The following is a 15606-nucleotide window of genomic DNA, read 5'->3' on the forward strand; positions in this document are numbered from 1 at the left end:
CCACTCAGATTTACTAAAGATTCAATTTACAACCAATTTTATTATGCTACATTTCTATAACTCAGCAACTTTAAATGAATTTATCCTAAAAGATATACAAATTTCTGAAATGTGTATATATATATATATATAAAACAAATTAAAAAAAAAGGTAAAGAGGTGGAAAGAAACTATTTTTGATAGTTAGGCACGAGTTGGGAGAAAGATAAGAAGTTAAAAAAAAAAAAAATGTATTAGTGATAATTGCTAGAAGTAACCGAACTGTGTTGAGATCCATATTTTCAATTTCATTTTTCTTATTTCTATTTCATTCCATCGGAAAACAGTATTCAACCCAATAGGAAAAAGTACTTTTTTTTTTTTTTTTAACATTTTTACTGTAAATATTGAGTCTGTTGAGCCAATCAACAAAATATTTCAGGTTTTATATATGCTTAGTCTTCATATATATATATATATATATATATTTGGGCAATAGTTCTTTATAGCTAAATAATCACATATTTAATAGAGAAATTTCATCCTTTATGTACTGCACGATTATTTTGGACCAAAAAGAACCGACTCATTACAAAATTCTCCATCACCTAATTTATCAAATATCAAAAAAAAAAGAAAAAAAAAACCCCAATGGATCAGCCCAATACATAAACCGCCCTGCCGGGTCAGCTGCACAGGATTCAACTAAAAACTTTGAAAAAAGAAAAAATTATTTTATTTTATTTTTATTTTTAAAGAAGGGCAAACGTAGGTTTAAGGAGGGTTTTGGAGGCGGCTTACACACCGTTGCTGCTCCTTCCCTACTTTGTTCAGATCTTTCGCTCTTCAGTATCACTTGTATTCTTCTTCCTCTCGCTGCCTCCAACTTTTCCTCTAATTCCCATTTATTCAAAACTTTCCTGGAAAATTCTCAACTGTTATTGCTATCCCTATTTGTTTTTGAATGACCAGTTTCACTTCTTCACCTCTGCATTTTTCTGCTTCGCCTCTGCACTTCTTCCTGTTTGGACTGATAAATTAATCATAAATTTGATTCAAAAATATGTGGAGGAACTTAACCAAACAGGCTGCTTCGAGGAAGATCATCAACTTCTCCTACGAGTCTCAAATTTCATCTTGGTTTTCTAGCACTGCGAAATTTTCCAAAGACTCAACATTTCTTGAAAAGGTTAGGCCTTTTAGTGGCAATTCTCGATTTACAGTACTGGGCTTTTCTCCAAATGGTCCAATATCTTCCCAAATAGAAAATTTGAGAAAACCCAGTTTACTGAATTCAGGTAAACCTTTTGGAGTTTCTGGGTTCTGTAATGGTGTAAAAGGTTATGCTAGTGTTGCCGAGGCAATTGTTTCGACGGATGCCGAGGAGGAATCCTCTGGTTTAGATGAAAACCACCACCAGGATTTATTGGATGAGATAGAGAGACAAAATAAGGTGGATTCCTATCTTAAAAAGCCTAAGAGAATGGTGGCCGGGGTGGGGATATCAAAGTACAATTCGCTTAGGAAGAAGCAGATAGAGATTGAGACAGAGGCTTGGCAAGAAGCAGCCAAAGAATACCGAGAGCTTTTAATGGATATGTGTGAGCAGAAACTTGCACCCAATTTGCCTTATGTGAAGTCGTTGTTCCTTGGTTGGTTTGAACCTTTGCGGAACGCAATTGCTGCCGATCAGAAGATGTGCAACGAAAGGAAGAATAAACCATCTTATGCTCCATATTTGGATCACTTACCCGCGGATATGATGGCAGTTATTACAATGCATAAGTTGATGGGGTTGTTGATGACAAATAGTGGAGGAATTGGGAATGTCAGGGTAGTCCAAGCCGCTTGCCAGATAGGTGAAGCCCTTGAACATGAGGTGAGTAAGCTTAGAATTTTCAGTTTTGCCAGAGTTTCTGATCGACATTTACGTTTCTGATAACTTTGTTAGAAGTATAGACTGTAGCAAACTATCCAAACAGAACCTAAGTCTTTATGTTTGCCATAGTATGACTTGTGGCCATATTCAAACTAAAAAGTGACTGTGAGAGAACAATTAGTTTGTCTTAGGGGTAGTCTTGACAAATTAGCTTGAACTTTTTGTATTTTCTCACTGTAAGTTAATGGATCTTTTTTTCTTCCTAAAGTCCTCCTTCACTAATATTTGGCTTTTGTGAAAAGCAATTTTTCATCTCTTTCATGATGTTACCTACATTTCCTATTACACATCCTGTACTTTAACAAGAATTTCAGCTGCTACATTTTAGTAGTCAGTCTGCAGCCAAATTTTGTGACTGTTACTGTTTAGTTACTTTACATGCCAAATTTTGTGACTGTTACTGTTTAGTTACTTTACATAATATTAACCACATTCTTTGGATATGCAAGAATCATTCATAAGGATCTCTTACATGGACCAGGTTAGGATACACAGATTTTTAGAGAAGACAAAGAAGAACACAATTGATAACAAACCTAAGGGTGAATCTGCTTGTGTTACAAATGAACAAGAGAAACAGATCAAAGATCAACAGAAGCTAAGAAAGAAGGTTACTCAGTTAATAAAGAAGCAGAAGGTGAAGCAAGTAAGGGGAATAGTGAAGGAACAGGATGACTCAAAGCCATGGGGTCAGGAAGCCCACGTTAAGGTATATGATTTTTATAGTTCTAAAGCTGAAGATCATCTCGTTGTTGTTATTGCTATTTCATATTGGTTCTTGTACTATCCAGATTGGAAGTCGATTGATGCAATTGTTAATGGAAACAGCCTATATACAACCTCCAGTTGATCAATTAGGAGATGGTCCACCTGATTTACGCCCTGCATTTGTACACACACTTAAAACTGTAGAAACACCGTGAGGAAAATTGCATATTTATTTAGTTTACCCCCTCTCTCTCTCTCTCTCTTTCTCTCTCTCTCTCTCTCTCTCTCAATATACATGTTGATGGTTTTCTTTCAATAGGAAGGGCAGCAGGAGATATGGAGTTATTGAATGTGATCCACTTGTTCGCAAAGGACTCGAGAAAACAGTAAGTGAATAGGTGTTTTGTGCTGGGAATGGTTCTTATTTTTTCTGATTATCAGTTGGTTTTTCTTTCTAGTTGTTGTTGTTGTTGTTATTTTGTTGTTCTTCTTATTGCGTCCTGGATATGGTGTTTACTTTTCTTTCAAACATAAATTTTCAAATGGAGAATAACGATAATCCCAAGTTTTGCTTGTTCATACAGGCTAGGCACATGGTCATTCCTTATATGCCAATGTTGGTGCCTCCTATTAACTGGACCGGGTATGGTATTCACGCTTCACCTTTTGAATTTGAACATTTTTTAAAACTTGTTGAAGTTCTACTTCCACTGCTTGGTTTAAGAGTAAACTTTTTCTTAGATAATACTGGTACAGGATCTTATACTTAGTTACAGGAATTTTATGGTTTTGGTGACGGTTTTGAATTGTCCTGACAGGTATGACAAAGGAGCATATCTGTTCTTACCATCCTATGTTATGCGAACACATGGAGCAAGGCAACAACGTGAAGCAGTTAAAAGGACTCCTAAGAAGCAGTTAGATCCTATTTTTGAGGTCTGAAAGCCCTTGGTTGGATCTATTACTTCAATTCCTCCTCTACTTTCTTCAGCAGACTGCCTTATTAAGTTGATGTGCCTTGTTATCACTTTCAAAGTTTGCAGTTTTTAACAATTTTTTTCTTACGCTTGTGGTTGTTGTGTTAATCTATGATTGTTTTGTATATTAGGCCCTGGATACACTTGGAAATACCAAATGGAGGATAAACAAAAGAGTACTTGGTGTGATAGACAGGATATGGGCTGGTGGAGGCCGAACTGCTGACTTGGTGGACCGTGACGATGTGGGTTACATTTTAGTTGGATTCTTTCACTTCTTCATTGGTGCATATTTGAAAGAAATTGGTCATATTAAGAAATAAATTTTCATCTAAGTTGTCAGTTATAACAAATTTCCTACTCAATTCTGTGTTTTAGTTTACGTAAATCTGTTGCCTTCACAATAATTTTTTTTTTTTTTTTTTTTAACCATTCGTTCTTTCTGTCTTTCTTTATATATTTTTATCTCCCTATAAATAGGTTCCCCTGCCAGAAGAACCAGATACAGAAGATGAAGCAGAAATTCGCAAATGGAAATGGAAACTTAAAGATGCAAAAAAGGAGAATAATGAGAGGAATTCACAGCGTTGTGATATTGAACTTAAACTTGCTGTAAGGAGCTTCCACATTTACTTGTTTTTGTAGAGTGTTCTAGTAGAGTTTATTGTTAATTACTTCTGTTGGTGATCAGGTTGCTCGAAAGATGAAGGATGAGGAAGGCTTCTATTACCCACATAACCTTGATTTCAGAGGTCGTGCTTACCCCATGCATCCATATTTGAATCATCTTGGATCTGATCTGTGCAGAGGAATTCTTGAGTTTGCAGAGGGTCGCCCTCTGGGAAAGTCTGGTTTACGCTGGTTGAAGATACATTTGGCAAATTTGTATGGTGGTGGTGTGGACAAAGCTTCTTACGATCATCGAGTAGACTTTACCGAAAAGCATCTGGATGATATATTTGATTCAGCAGATAGGCCACTGGAAGGAGGAAGATGGTGGACGCATGCAGAGGATCCTTTTCAGTGCTTGGCAGCATGTATTAATCTTTCAGAAGCATTAAGAAGCCCCTCTCCAGAGACTACTATTTCACATATGCCAGTTCACCAGGTACTGCTTTTTCATCTCGGTCAGAATCAAATATCCAAAAAGTCTATACTGGGTAATTATTTTACAATATGCAACACTGTACAGGTACTTGGTTTTTACACATGCATCTAAAGGTCCATTAGTTGTTTTGCTGGTTGTGCATCTCTCTTTGCTATTGCATGTAGTATCTGAAGTGAAATTTGATTTATGTTTAACAAAAGGATATCTTATCAATCTGGTGGGTAGTTGTTTGAGATAGTAATTCTGACTGTGTTCAGAAATATTAGCAGGTGAGAAAGATCTGTTACAGTGGAGGGTATATCTTCTTGTAGGGCATGTTATGTATCTCTTGGAGGATTACACGTCCAGAAATTTTTTGACTTGCCTTGTTTGTCAACTTTTTTTCAAGAAAGTAATCACGTTTTCAGTTCTTTAGATTCTACAAACACTGTATTTTGTATCCCATGATTGAATAATTGGGGCGTTTTCTATTTAGATCTTCAGTGTATTTGGAACATTTCATCAGCATATGACAGTATCCCTTATGAAACTTTTGCAGTAATTGTGTGTGTGTTGGTATGTGGAATTGCTTCTTTGTTACTAATGATACTTTCTGTGTACGTTTAATAGATTATGAATTCATGAAAGTTACGAGTGCTGGAGGACATTTTGATTTTTTATTCTCATTGTTTTTTCACTTCTTTCACTGTTTTAAGCAGTTGAGAGCATTAGACATAGCCTGTTCATCAACCCATGATTAATTTCTAGATTTTCTTGTTCAATTGCTAGGATGGTTCGTGTAATGGATTACAACACTATGCGGCCCTTGGAAGGGACACGGTAATGGAGCTTCTCATATGAGTTAATTAAAATGCAATATATTTATGTTGTAGAGTGAAGCAGTTTCTCTTTCAATTTGGGAATGACTGAAACAGCTTTAATAGTGTCTTTTTTCTGAAAGACTTTTAATCATTAAAGTCAAAGGATTGAAACTTACTAAGTCAGTGGAAGATAAAATTTGTCACAATTCTGGTAACTGTCAAATATAGTTCTATGGTTTGGTCAAAGTATCACCTTGGTTATACATCTTTTAGAGGAAGTTTGCTTTTCTAAAAGCTAAAGCATATAACTACGGTTTCTTAAAACTACTCCAAAATATGCTTTACTTGTGAAGTTTACTCTATTTTGTGTGTGTGTGTGTCTCTCTCATACACAAACAAGTACCAGTGCACACACATGCCTACACACAATCATGAATAGCTTCTCAAGAATACAAATCCTAATATGATTATCCAAATGTGGATAGTACTTGTGAAGCTTTCAAGTTTGGTGGTCCATTTTTTATTTTTTATTTTTAATTAAATTATCATAGTAGTAGGTTATCTATTCACGAGTTTTACATTGTGGTTGGACTAAAAGTCCAACCTTAAACATCCTATTTCCCAAAACACTCATTTTAGTGATGAATGTTTTCCTGCTTCTGCATCCAAAACTTTCTGAAGTGATGGAAAGTTTGTATTCCCATATTTTAGTACCACTATTCGAGGGCTTTTGTTCTAAGTTAAAAAGGAGGAGGGGGAGAAAAACAAAAAAACAAAACAAAGCAAAACAAAAACGCAAACAAACAAAATGATTTTCTAATTTTCTGTTAAATTTCCTTTTTTTAGCATAATTTCTGGAGTTCTAGAAGTGTTTTTAGTAAATGAGTTTGTGTAAACTTTTCCATTTGCCAATAAACTTGTATCTTTTTTTTTTCCTCACAGACGGGAGCAGCTGCAGTAAATCTTGTTGGAGGAGGGGAACCAGCAGATGTTTACTCAGAAATTGCTAACCGGTATTGCTATTCTCTATCTTTCTCTCTATCTGATGTTGTATTTGATAAAGGCAAGTAGGAAGTGCTGACAAACAATTTTTTATGTTGCCATTGATCCAAAAACTTATTACGTGATTATGTATATCAAGCTTAAAGAAAATTTCATGTTGGGTGTTAGATTTCTTTCCAATAATAAGATCAGGATTTTTTGGGTAAAAATTTTGGCAACATTATATGACCTAAAGCTATAACAAGTTTAATAGGAGTTTGGCTTATTTGATTCTTCAGCTCAATACCTTGGAAACTAAGATTACTTGTAAAGAAACGACAATCCCGAATTCTGTTGGATAACAGACGATAGGAGGAGATGATAAAACCTAATGATATTGTTCAAATCATTGCACAGGCCTAGTCCCAACTAGAGATTGATGAACTTTTAAAGATAAAAGAATATATACCTTTCATCAGCCCAAAAAAACGAAGAAAAAATATAAATACTTTCTCCACACAAAGTGTGAGGTTGAAACCATAGAAGTTGTATTGTGGTCCTGGAAACAATTTATATGGAGTCTCCATTGGCAAGCTCAAAGTAATACAGGATGCGGAAATAACCATTCATATTTTGGGAGCAGAAAATACAGTAAACAGGTAAGAGAATGGAGAATGGAACATTCTTCCAAGCATATTGGAAAAAACTGGTAAGCAAAGAAAAGATGCATGGAAAATGAGGAAAAAGTACCTTAAACATCAACAGATTAAATATTTGATGCTTTCCTTCTAAACTAATCTAGTGTGACATCAGATGGTTTCATTTCATATTAAGGCCTAATAAATGATAGTATCCTTTGAACTTTTTGAATGCTTCTATGACATGTGCTTTCATATTTTGTAGTATCAAAGCTGTACATCTAAAGGCCCATGCCTTCAAAACTTCTATCATATTTATTCTTGAATCATAATACTCATTAAAAAGTATTCCTCTCAAAATCTTTTGTTTGAATTATGAGGTCAGCTAGGATCCGCCATCTTTGGGTATAAAAGACTGTTCTTATGATTTATTTCATTTAAGTTATGGACTATGATGTGGAAAGTAAATAAACATGAATAAAGTAAGTTGTATAAGCCAGTTCTAGGCATATGGGTATGGCCACCACAGTTTCATTAGGATTTTTGGTATGAAGGGAGGAATAGTGTGGAAACGTAACTTAGATAAAGTAGCTCAACTAACGTGAACTTCCACCAAGAAGTAAAAATGATTGACATCAAATTCCAGAATCTTAATAATAAACATGATTGAATCCAATTCCAAAATCTTTATAAAGTTGTAAATAAGAATATATTTTGCATATATATGTTCCTAAGACTAGCTAATATGTATTTAAAAATAGTAATTTTGAGTCGTATCTAATTTTAACACCTTTAACTAAGTCTCCTGCAGTATGTTTAAGGAATATTAAGTGTTTTGTCTTGCATCCAAATGTGTGCCAATGACATTTCTTTTCACGAACCCATGGCTAGTTATGTCCAAAAACATAATTTCTTGTTACTCTGCAGGGTTAAGGAAATCATGCAAAACGATGCAGAGAAAGATCCTGCTACTAATCCAAATGCCCTGCATGCTAGGCTTTTAATCAATCAGGTTTTCATATCACTTACTTTTCTCCTATTGTATGAGTTTTAAGTTTTTCTTAGAAGTATGAAACTAAAAGTAGTGGTATGTTATGAAACATTAGTTCATGTAGAATTCTTATTTTGATGGGTTAGCTTGGTTAGGTCAATAAATAAATGACATGATTTGCAATGCAATGAAAAGAGTTTCGTTTGCCTCTGCTTGCGTAACTGCAATATTGTACAATTTATACTCTTTTTAATATTTTGGCTATGTATTTGTCAATTTAGGTAGACCGTAAATTGGTAAAGCAGACAGTAATGACATCTGTATATGGCGTTACCTATATTGGTGCACGTGATCAAATCAAAAGGAGATTAAAAGAGCGTAATTCTATAGAAGATGATGCAGCAATGTTTGCTGCATCTTGCTATGCAGCAAGAGTAAGTGCATAAAGAATGTAGTATGTTTGGACTATGTAGGTGGATGCATCATGCATACATGTCTCGTTTGTAACGAAGTTTTTACTTTTTACTAATAATTTCACTGTATAAGCAGACTACCTTGGCTGCCCTAGAACAGATGTTTACAAATGCAAGAGATATTATGAAATGGCTTGGTGACTGTGCGAAGGTGTGTCTCATTTTTTCTTATAATCTATTTTACATTATGTGAAAGCATGAAGACGATGAAGCCAATTAATAGCTTCAAAAGCAAGCTTATGTGATCATGGGATGGATTTCTGATTTTTATGAATAATAGTACATTGGGTCACACCATTCACTTAATTAGTTGGTTCAAATAGGGGGCTTAGTGTCTTACTATACTGGAGAAGCATTATGTTACTTTCATTTCATATGGAAGGAAGCATCTAGCCTGTCATTGAAGATTTGCAGTTTCCTATATTTATGTCTTTTGGTGGATGCCAGTTATCCATAAGCTTTACATTATTGATTTGTTAGCTTAGCTTAGCTTTTTCACACCAAAGTATGCACTTGATTTAAGAAAAGGCATGTATCTGGCATATATGTTGAGGCCTCCTTGTGTGAATATGTTTTGTGGCATTTGCTTTGACTCTTCATCTGGGTATCATAGCCATTTTGCACTAAATTATTTTAAATTAAGTAATGAATATTCATGTTTAAGTTTTAAATTTTCTACATCTGCTGAAATAAGAAAATCTCATAATTTTTCTTCTGTGGCTTTTGCATCACGCCTGCACAAACAGAGAGAAATGTTAGCCATATTCAGTATGCTGGAATTCTTGTCATTATTGGTGATATATATGCATTTAATTATATAACTAAAGGCTGGATGTATTTTTCTTATTTCATCATTCTAAAGTAATGAGATATGCTTCCTGTTCAACTTCTGTCAACTAAATTGAAACATAAAAATAAACAGGTGATAGCATCAGAAAATCAGCCAGTGCAGTGGACAACTCCTCTTGGCCTTCCTGTTGTACAGCCATATCGGCAATTAGGCAGGCATCTTGTAATGTTCGATGAACTTTTTATAACTTCATTTGCAGCCAAAATATCTCATATCTGTTGTGTTATCATTTTCAAACTAAATTGATGATAATGCAACTATGTGATTAACATTCTATCCTGAATTGAAAACAGATTAAGACTTCCCTTCAGGTGTTAACTCTACAACGAGAAACTGACAAGGTAGCTATTGTCAAACACTTATTGTCCGCTTTGTTAATCTTTGTGCCCTGAAAAGCCTTAAATATTTGCTATATATAAAGGGTGTCTGTTATGCTATTTGGATGATATCTGACCACCCGATTCAAGTCTCTGGTCATTCTCATGCCCATTAGGATCTGGTTATCTGAATTTAGAATCTTTATCTTTTACAGTTATATGCCAACATGATGACAGTTTGGGCACCATGTGTCTCTGCATAGTTTTATATTATTTTTGTTTCTGCTTGGAATAAAATAGGAAAATCTTCAGTTAATTGTTGAAAAAAAGGAACAATATTTAGCACTCATGATGACATATTGATGTTAACTAAGCTATAAATTTCATCACATGCTTCCTGTGAACATTTCAGATAATGGTTAAGCGGCAGAAGACGGCATTTCCTCCCAATTTTGTTCACTCCCTTGATGGTTCACATATGATGATGACTGCTGTTGCCTGCAAAAAAGCTGGGTTGAACTTTGCAGGTTTTCAGTAGTTTTCACTATTTTCTAGTTTTTGTCTCTTGTATGCACGACTTATATAACATATGTAATGTGTGCTTACACATGTATTGGTTTTTGACAGGAGTCCATGATTCGTATTGGACACATGCATGCGATGTTGACAAAATGAATAGGATACTGAGAGAGAAATTTGTTGAACTCTACGAGGCACCAATATTGGAGAATGTGAGAACCTTTCCTTTTAAATTTGGTCTTCAGCTAAAACTTTGGAAACAGCTCGTATGGTTAAAAGTTTTGGCTACTGTTTAATGGTTGCCTCAATCAGTTGGGCATGTTGTGGTTTACTGGCTGATCTCGCTAGATTTTCTTTCCTCAAAATACGAACAACAAAAGTCTAATTTTTTGCTTTTGACTTAAAAAAGTACTTGGTTTTTAGCACAAGGGAGGCTTCTCCTATCATATGCTTTCTACTGATATTTATGTGGATGGTTTCTTCACAAAATATACATAATTCATTTTGAGAAAGCTCCATGACATAGTCAGCCTGTGTTGAATTTATGATATTTCATTTCTTAGATGTTTAAAGTAGAAACTTATAATAAAGTGTAGACCTTCATTTAATGGGTTTGTGATTGTGGCCCATCAGAATGATTGATAATTGCTTTTTGCTTACAGTTATTGGAGAGCTTTGAGAAGACTTTCCCCACGTTAAAATTTCCTGCCTTACCAGGTCGGGGAGATTTTGATCTGAGAGAGGTTCTGGAATCTCCCTATTTCTTCAACTAGTCCAAGCAAGATGCTTCCTAAGAAGTGCCCTTCTTTTACCTGACATAGCTCCTTCAGGCATTCAATTGCAAGATGATGCAAATTTATTCAATTTCATTCATGGGTATGAGATTGTAGAGGCTAGTTTCCTACATCCCATCGAAGAGAAAGGTTTCAAAGAAAAGACACTTGATGACTGGTTGCTGCTACCCAGATTCTTGTTCGGTTCTTTGTATATATGTCAAGAATGCCATGCTCAGCAGCAACACCTTTTCCATGGCTGCCGGCAGCAGAGATGGTGATGGTTCTGCACTCTGCATTTTAAAAGGATTGCAGGAAACAAATAAGATGGTGCTACAAGCAGCACTCATCAAAGGAGCAGACAAGCTCTGTGTGTAAATTACAGGAACTGAAGATTTTACAGTTGCAGAAACACCGGTTCAATGAAGCGATCACGGACGCCCAAAGGATCAAAGCTTTTGTTTCCATGTGAAGGTTTAATTTCTTGAGAGAGATCCAGAGCAACAGATTTGGGTGGGTTTTGACTGTTTCACGCTTTTTTAAGAAAGCCAATATAGTTTAAAATGAACTTTTTGTTGTATATTTATACCATTGTTCGTATAGTAAATTAATTTTTTTTTTCCTCTTTTTTTTTTTTTTTTTTTTTTTTTTTTGTGTTTGATTCATTTTTCTACTCATTTGATGTTATGCATAAAGCAGGTTTATGTACCGATGCCAAAGAGAAATAAGCAGAATGAAAAAAATAATAATAATAAAATTCTCATACCATGTTTAAGATTTCATGGATTGGCTTTTAATTGAATAGGCTCTACTCCCAAGGGGTTGAGTCCGGAATCCGGATTACTACCAATAGAGAGTTTTGTATCCCTAATTGCAAAATAAATTTGCTTGCATGATAGATGGTTCAAAGGCCTGCTATCTAAAATATTTGTTAAAACAGAAAAATTGAAGCAGAAATATGTTGCTCTTATAATTGAATCATCACCTATGAAAGATAATCGAACTAGTAATATTCAAAGATTTCTTACACTTTTGATGGGTATATTAGTAATTATAGCATTTTAACATCTGAGTACCTCTAGGGTGACATTCCAAGAAGCAGCATTTTTCTCTGGGGTGCAGCAAAAGGAGGAGAAGGGTAATCAATCAATCTCTTAGCCACTTTTCAGTATCTGTTGTTTACAACAGCATAATATTACAAATACAAGAAATGTCACAGAACATAAAATTAAAGAATGCCAGTGGCTTTTCCAACTCAAATATCTCAAAATAGTTACAGAGAAAAGTGACTGAATATTTATAGACAAAATCCAATTTGAGGGAACAGCTGAGCTGGCTGATAGTGCATTGAATCCTGTTTATCAGGTTTTCAATTGGCCTAAATATCATCTTTCCTTCTTTTATGCCAATGAGTGAATCCAAGTAAAATCATGCATTTGGGATCGCATTCTTCACCAACAGGGCATTGGCATTGCTATATATAGCCAACAAATTAGAAAAAACAGCAAGACCAATCATGAAAATAGATAAGATCTTGTCCTTCTTTGTTGCTATACCATGAGGATCCCTGAAAAGCACAAACATTGAAGCAAGAAAGTGAATAAAATTAAGTCGGTATTAGCTTATGCATTCTTTCATCCACAAATCTGTATTCCTTCTTAAACAACTTCAAGTTCAATCATCTTCAAAGTAATATACAATTTATACAGACACATATTTTCTAATGTTGCAAAATGACTAATATTTCTTTATAAATTTTTCTAGCCAAAAGTAAGACACTCACTTTAGTGCAATGGAAGCAGGAAATATATATGCAATGCACACTGTTGCTGTTGCTCCGGTAAACTGGAAAACATCCCAGATGCTTGGTATAAAAATTGCACCCAAGAAGGTTAGAGATATAAGTATAATGCTGATTAATGAAAACCGCAGGTTATCAGAAACCAAAGGCCTAGCTGAAGGAAAGAGAAGATCATCGATGTTGAGCCGCAGTGGATAGAAAATAATTGGGAAAACAAGGATGAGGTGCAAGGCATAGCTTATACGAACAGCATCGTTCAATAGAGAGCTGTAAGGAATGCCAAGGTTGGTGTCGAAGTTGGCTAGAACATCATCAAGAGTTGAGTCACCAAATAAGAGGAAACCAAAGAAACTTGTCATTATGTAGACAGCAGAGCACAGAGCCAATGATGTTCGCACAACCGGTTGTATCAATGAAATGTCTTCGAGCTCATTGTCTATCGAATGCACTGCAGAGAAATGACTGATGAAGCTTAATATTATGCTCTAGTAATAGAAGGTAACAATGAATATCATTTCTTTAATTTGAAGTTTAAAGAAATTATGCTAAATAAAAATCCAGTAACAGAAAGAAATAGACAAGCAAAAAATTGATATTTTCCTAACAAGAACCGGAATTTAAATCAAAACCTGCTTCTCGTGTGTTTCAACACCATATGCAAGCTACAGAAAGAAATAAAATCACAAACCTCTACCAGAATCAATTGCATACAAGAAAAGAAGAGTTTGTGGCTAAGCAAATTGAAGTGATCAGCTATCGCATACCATTGAAATGGCAAATGAATGCTGTCACAAGAACAGGAACCACTGTGAAGAGTTTCCACACTGATGTAAGGTCAGTCACTTTAGGAAAGAACCTGGGCATGTCAATACTTCCATTAAACAATTTGACAATCGCAATTCCCGCAGTTATAACCAGAAAAACGACTGCCAGAGCAACAGCTAAAGTAGATGTATATTTCAATGAATCTGCATGTATGGAAAATCACATAATTCCTTTAGCATACAGGTCAAAAATTGTATAGAAGTTGCTGGAATTGTAAAACATTTCAGTACAAAACCGCAGAATCTGCTGAGTGTATTGTTAATTTCCTGTTCTAAAGAAAATAAGAATGAGAACAAGAATAGAAACTTTCTGAGAAAAAATTACTATACGTAAATTCTAACCCCGATATATGAAGTTGTAAAAAAAAGAAAAATAAATTCTACACTGAAAAACAACATAAAAAATAAAATATAAATATTTTAAAAAAAATAAAAAAAAAAAAAAAAAAACACTCGACAAAAGAATTCCCATATCCTCTACAAATCTTGTTCTTAAATAAGTGGCGAAAGAATCAACCTGAATACGAGTTAAGCATGAAGATTTAGTGGGCAAGAGAGCTCATCAAAACAAGGACAATGAGATATATGGTATATACGCAGCGTTAACTCTGAGAAAGATGCTATTAGTAAGAAATTATACCATTCCTCTATCATCAACGGCTATTTATGAGTGAATGTTCTGGTCAATAATCAAGACCAAGTACTCCTTTGGAGTAATATTGATGTAAAACCTTCACTCAAAATTAACAGAGTAAAGAATCTACCTATTCGCTTTAAGCATGCCAATGGAGCAAAAACAGCAATGGTTGTAACAAACAGAACAAAGGCACGGCCATTCCACCAGTGTTCCCCGAACCATCCTTCCAATACACCAAAGTGATGAACTCCATTTGAAGAAGATCCAGAAAGCACATCACCTAATTGTAGCACATAGAAAATAATTGACAAACATTGAAAACAATTTACACCATACCCAAATTAAAATTTTATTAAAATTAGGAAAGAAATAGATTAAACAACTTCATTGTCTCACTATATAGATCCAATTAGAATCCATAACATAACCCAAAGCCAAAATTGTAAATAAAAAACTTACCAATGATTATCATGTAGACAACGAGGATTCCAACATTGTTAACCAAAATACATAACTGAAACAAAACCCTTCCAACTTTCCCAAAAGAATCCCCCACTACACCTCCATAAGTCACTGATTTCCCAACCCTGCTGAACCTCAGCAGCATCTCAACCGAAGCCTCGGTCAAAATTGCAACGAAGATAATCATAGCAACCCCAAGACCAAGACCCAAAACCTTCATGGTTGCTGGCAAAGACATAATCCCAGCACCAATAATGGTGGTTGACAGATTGAACACTGCACCAATAAACGAAGCTCCATTGATTTCTTGACCTGCATGCTCACCTAAGCTTTGGTTCTCAAGCAACAATGCAGATTTCTCATCAATGGGTTGCTTGCATTTTCTTGGATTGTTTGCATTCTTTGTGCCAATAGTCATGGTTCAGAGTTTTTTTTTTTTTTTTTTTTTCTTAATTCCCTTTTTTTCTTCCTTGCTTCACAGTTTTAAGCAAGGAAAAAGAACTGTATTTTATTATTATTATGGAAAAGGATAAGAAAAAGGAACAGATTTTTTTGGGTCTTTTGGCGTAATCTGAAAGTTCTGCTAACGTAGCACTCTTATCTTCATCATCAAGTGCTTCATAAAAGAAAGAAAAGGGCAAATAGCTGTTTAGGAAAGAAGGTCAACGAAGAGAGAGGGAGGGAGAAAAAAAGAAAAAAAAAAAAAAGTTGTCGTATTGCAATAATTGAATTCCAACCGTACCATATGCTATCATTTCGATTATTTTTTCAGGTTTTGTTGGAGCACGTGTTTCAGTACGCGGAATATTATAAGAAGATTTTTGGCTGG

At 34.9% G+C, this 15606-nt stretch overlaps 2 protein-coding genes across 3 annotated transcripts; one reads left to right on the top strand and one right to left on the bottom strand.

The window, feature by feature from the left end:
- The first annotated feature begins 718 nt into the window (after positions 1-718).
- Positions 719-11673, top strand: LOC107429131 (DNA-directed RNA polymerase 1B, mitochondrial). Of its 2 annotated transcripts, XM_048462295.2 has the most exons (20): positions 1037-1168; positions 1278-1858; positions 2400-2627; positions 2710-2837; positions 2946-3012; positions 3211-3269; positions 3445-3562; positions 3735-3848; positions 4084-4215; positions 4295-4711; positions 5480-5530; positions 6454-6524; positions 8058-8142; positions 8403-8555; positions 8671-8745; positions 9517-9606; positions 9738-9785; positions 10174-10288; positions 10389-10492; positions 10943-11673. In XM_048462295.2, the coding sequence occupies exons 2-20, from the start codon at positions 1463-1465 to the stop codon at positions 11051-11053; spliced, it is 2562 nt and encodes an 853-aa protein (XP_048318252.1). In that variant the 5' UTR covers positions 1037-1168; positions 1278-1462; the 3' UTR covers positions 11054-11673. The 2 variants fall into 2 exon arrangements, with proteins under 2 accessions (XP_015895265.2, XP_048318252.1); XM_016039779.4 differs by having other exon boundaries at positions 719-1858.
- Positions 11674-12192: 519 nt separating this feature from the next.
- Positions 12193-15403, bottom strand: LOC107429118 (amino acid transporter AVT6A). The gene is made up of 5 exons (XM_016039765.4): positions 14775-15403; positions 14443-14595; positions 13619-13822; positions 12837-13302; positions 12193-12620 (listed from the first exon to the last, which is right to left on the bottom strand). Exons 1-5 carry the CDS (start codon positions 15193-15195, stop codon positions 12482-12484), a joined length of 1383 nt encoding a protein of 460 aa, XP_015895251.1. The 5' UTR covers positions 15196-15403; the 3' UTR covers positions 12193-12481.
- Positions 15404-15606: the final 203 nt, after the last annotated feature.

This window comes from Ziziphus jujuba, chromosome 12 (assembly GCF_031755915.1).
Source record: "Ziziphus jujuba cultivar Dongzao chromosome 12, ASM3175591v1".
NCBI classification, from domain to species: Eukaryota; Viridiplantae; Streptophyta; class Magnoliopsida; order Rosales; family Rhamnaceae; genus Ziziphus; species Ziziphus jujuba.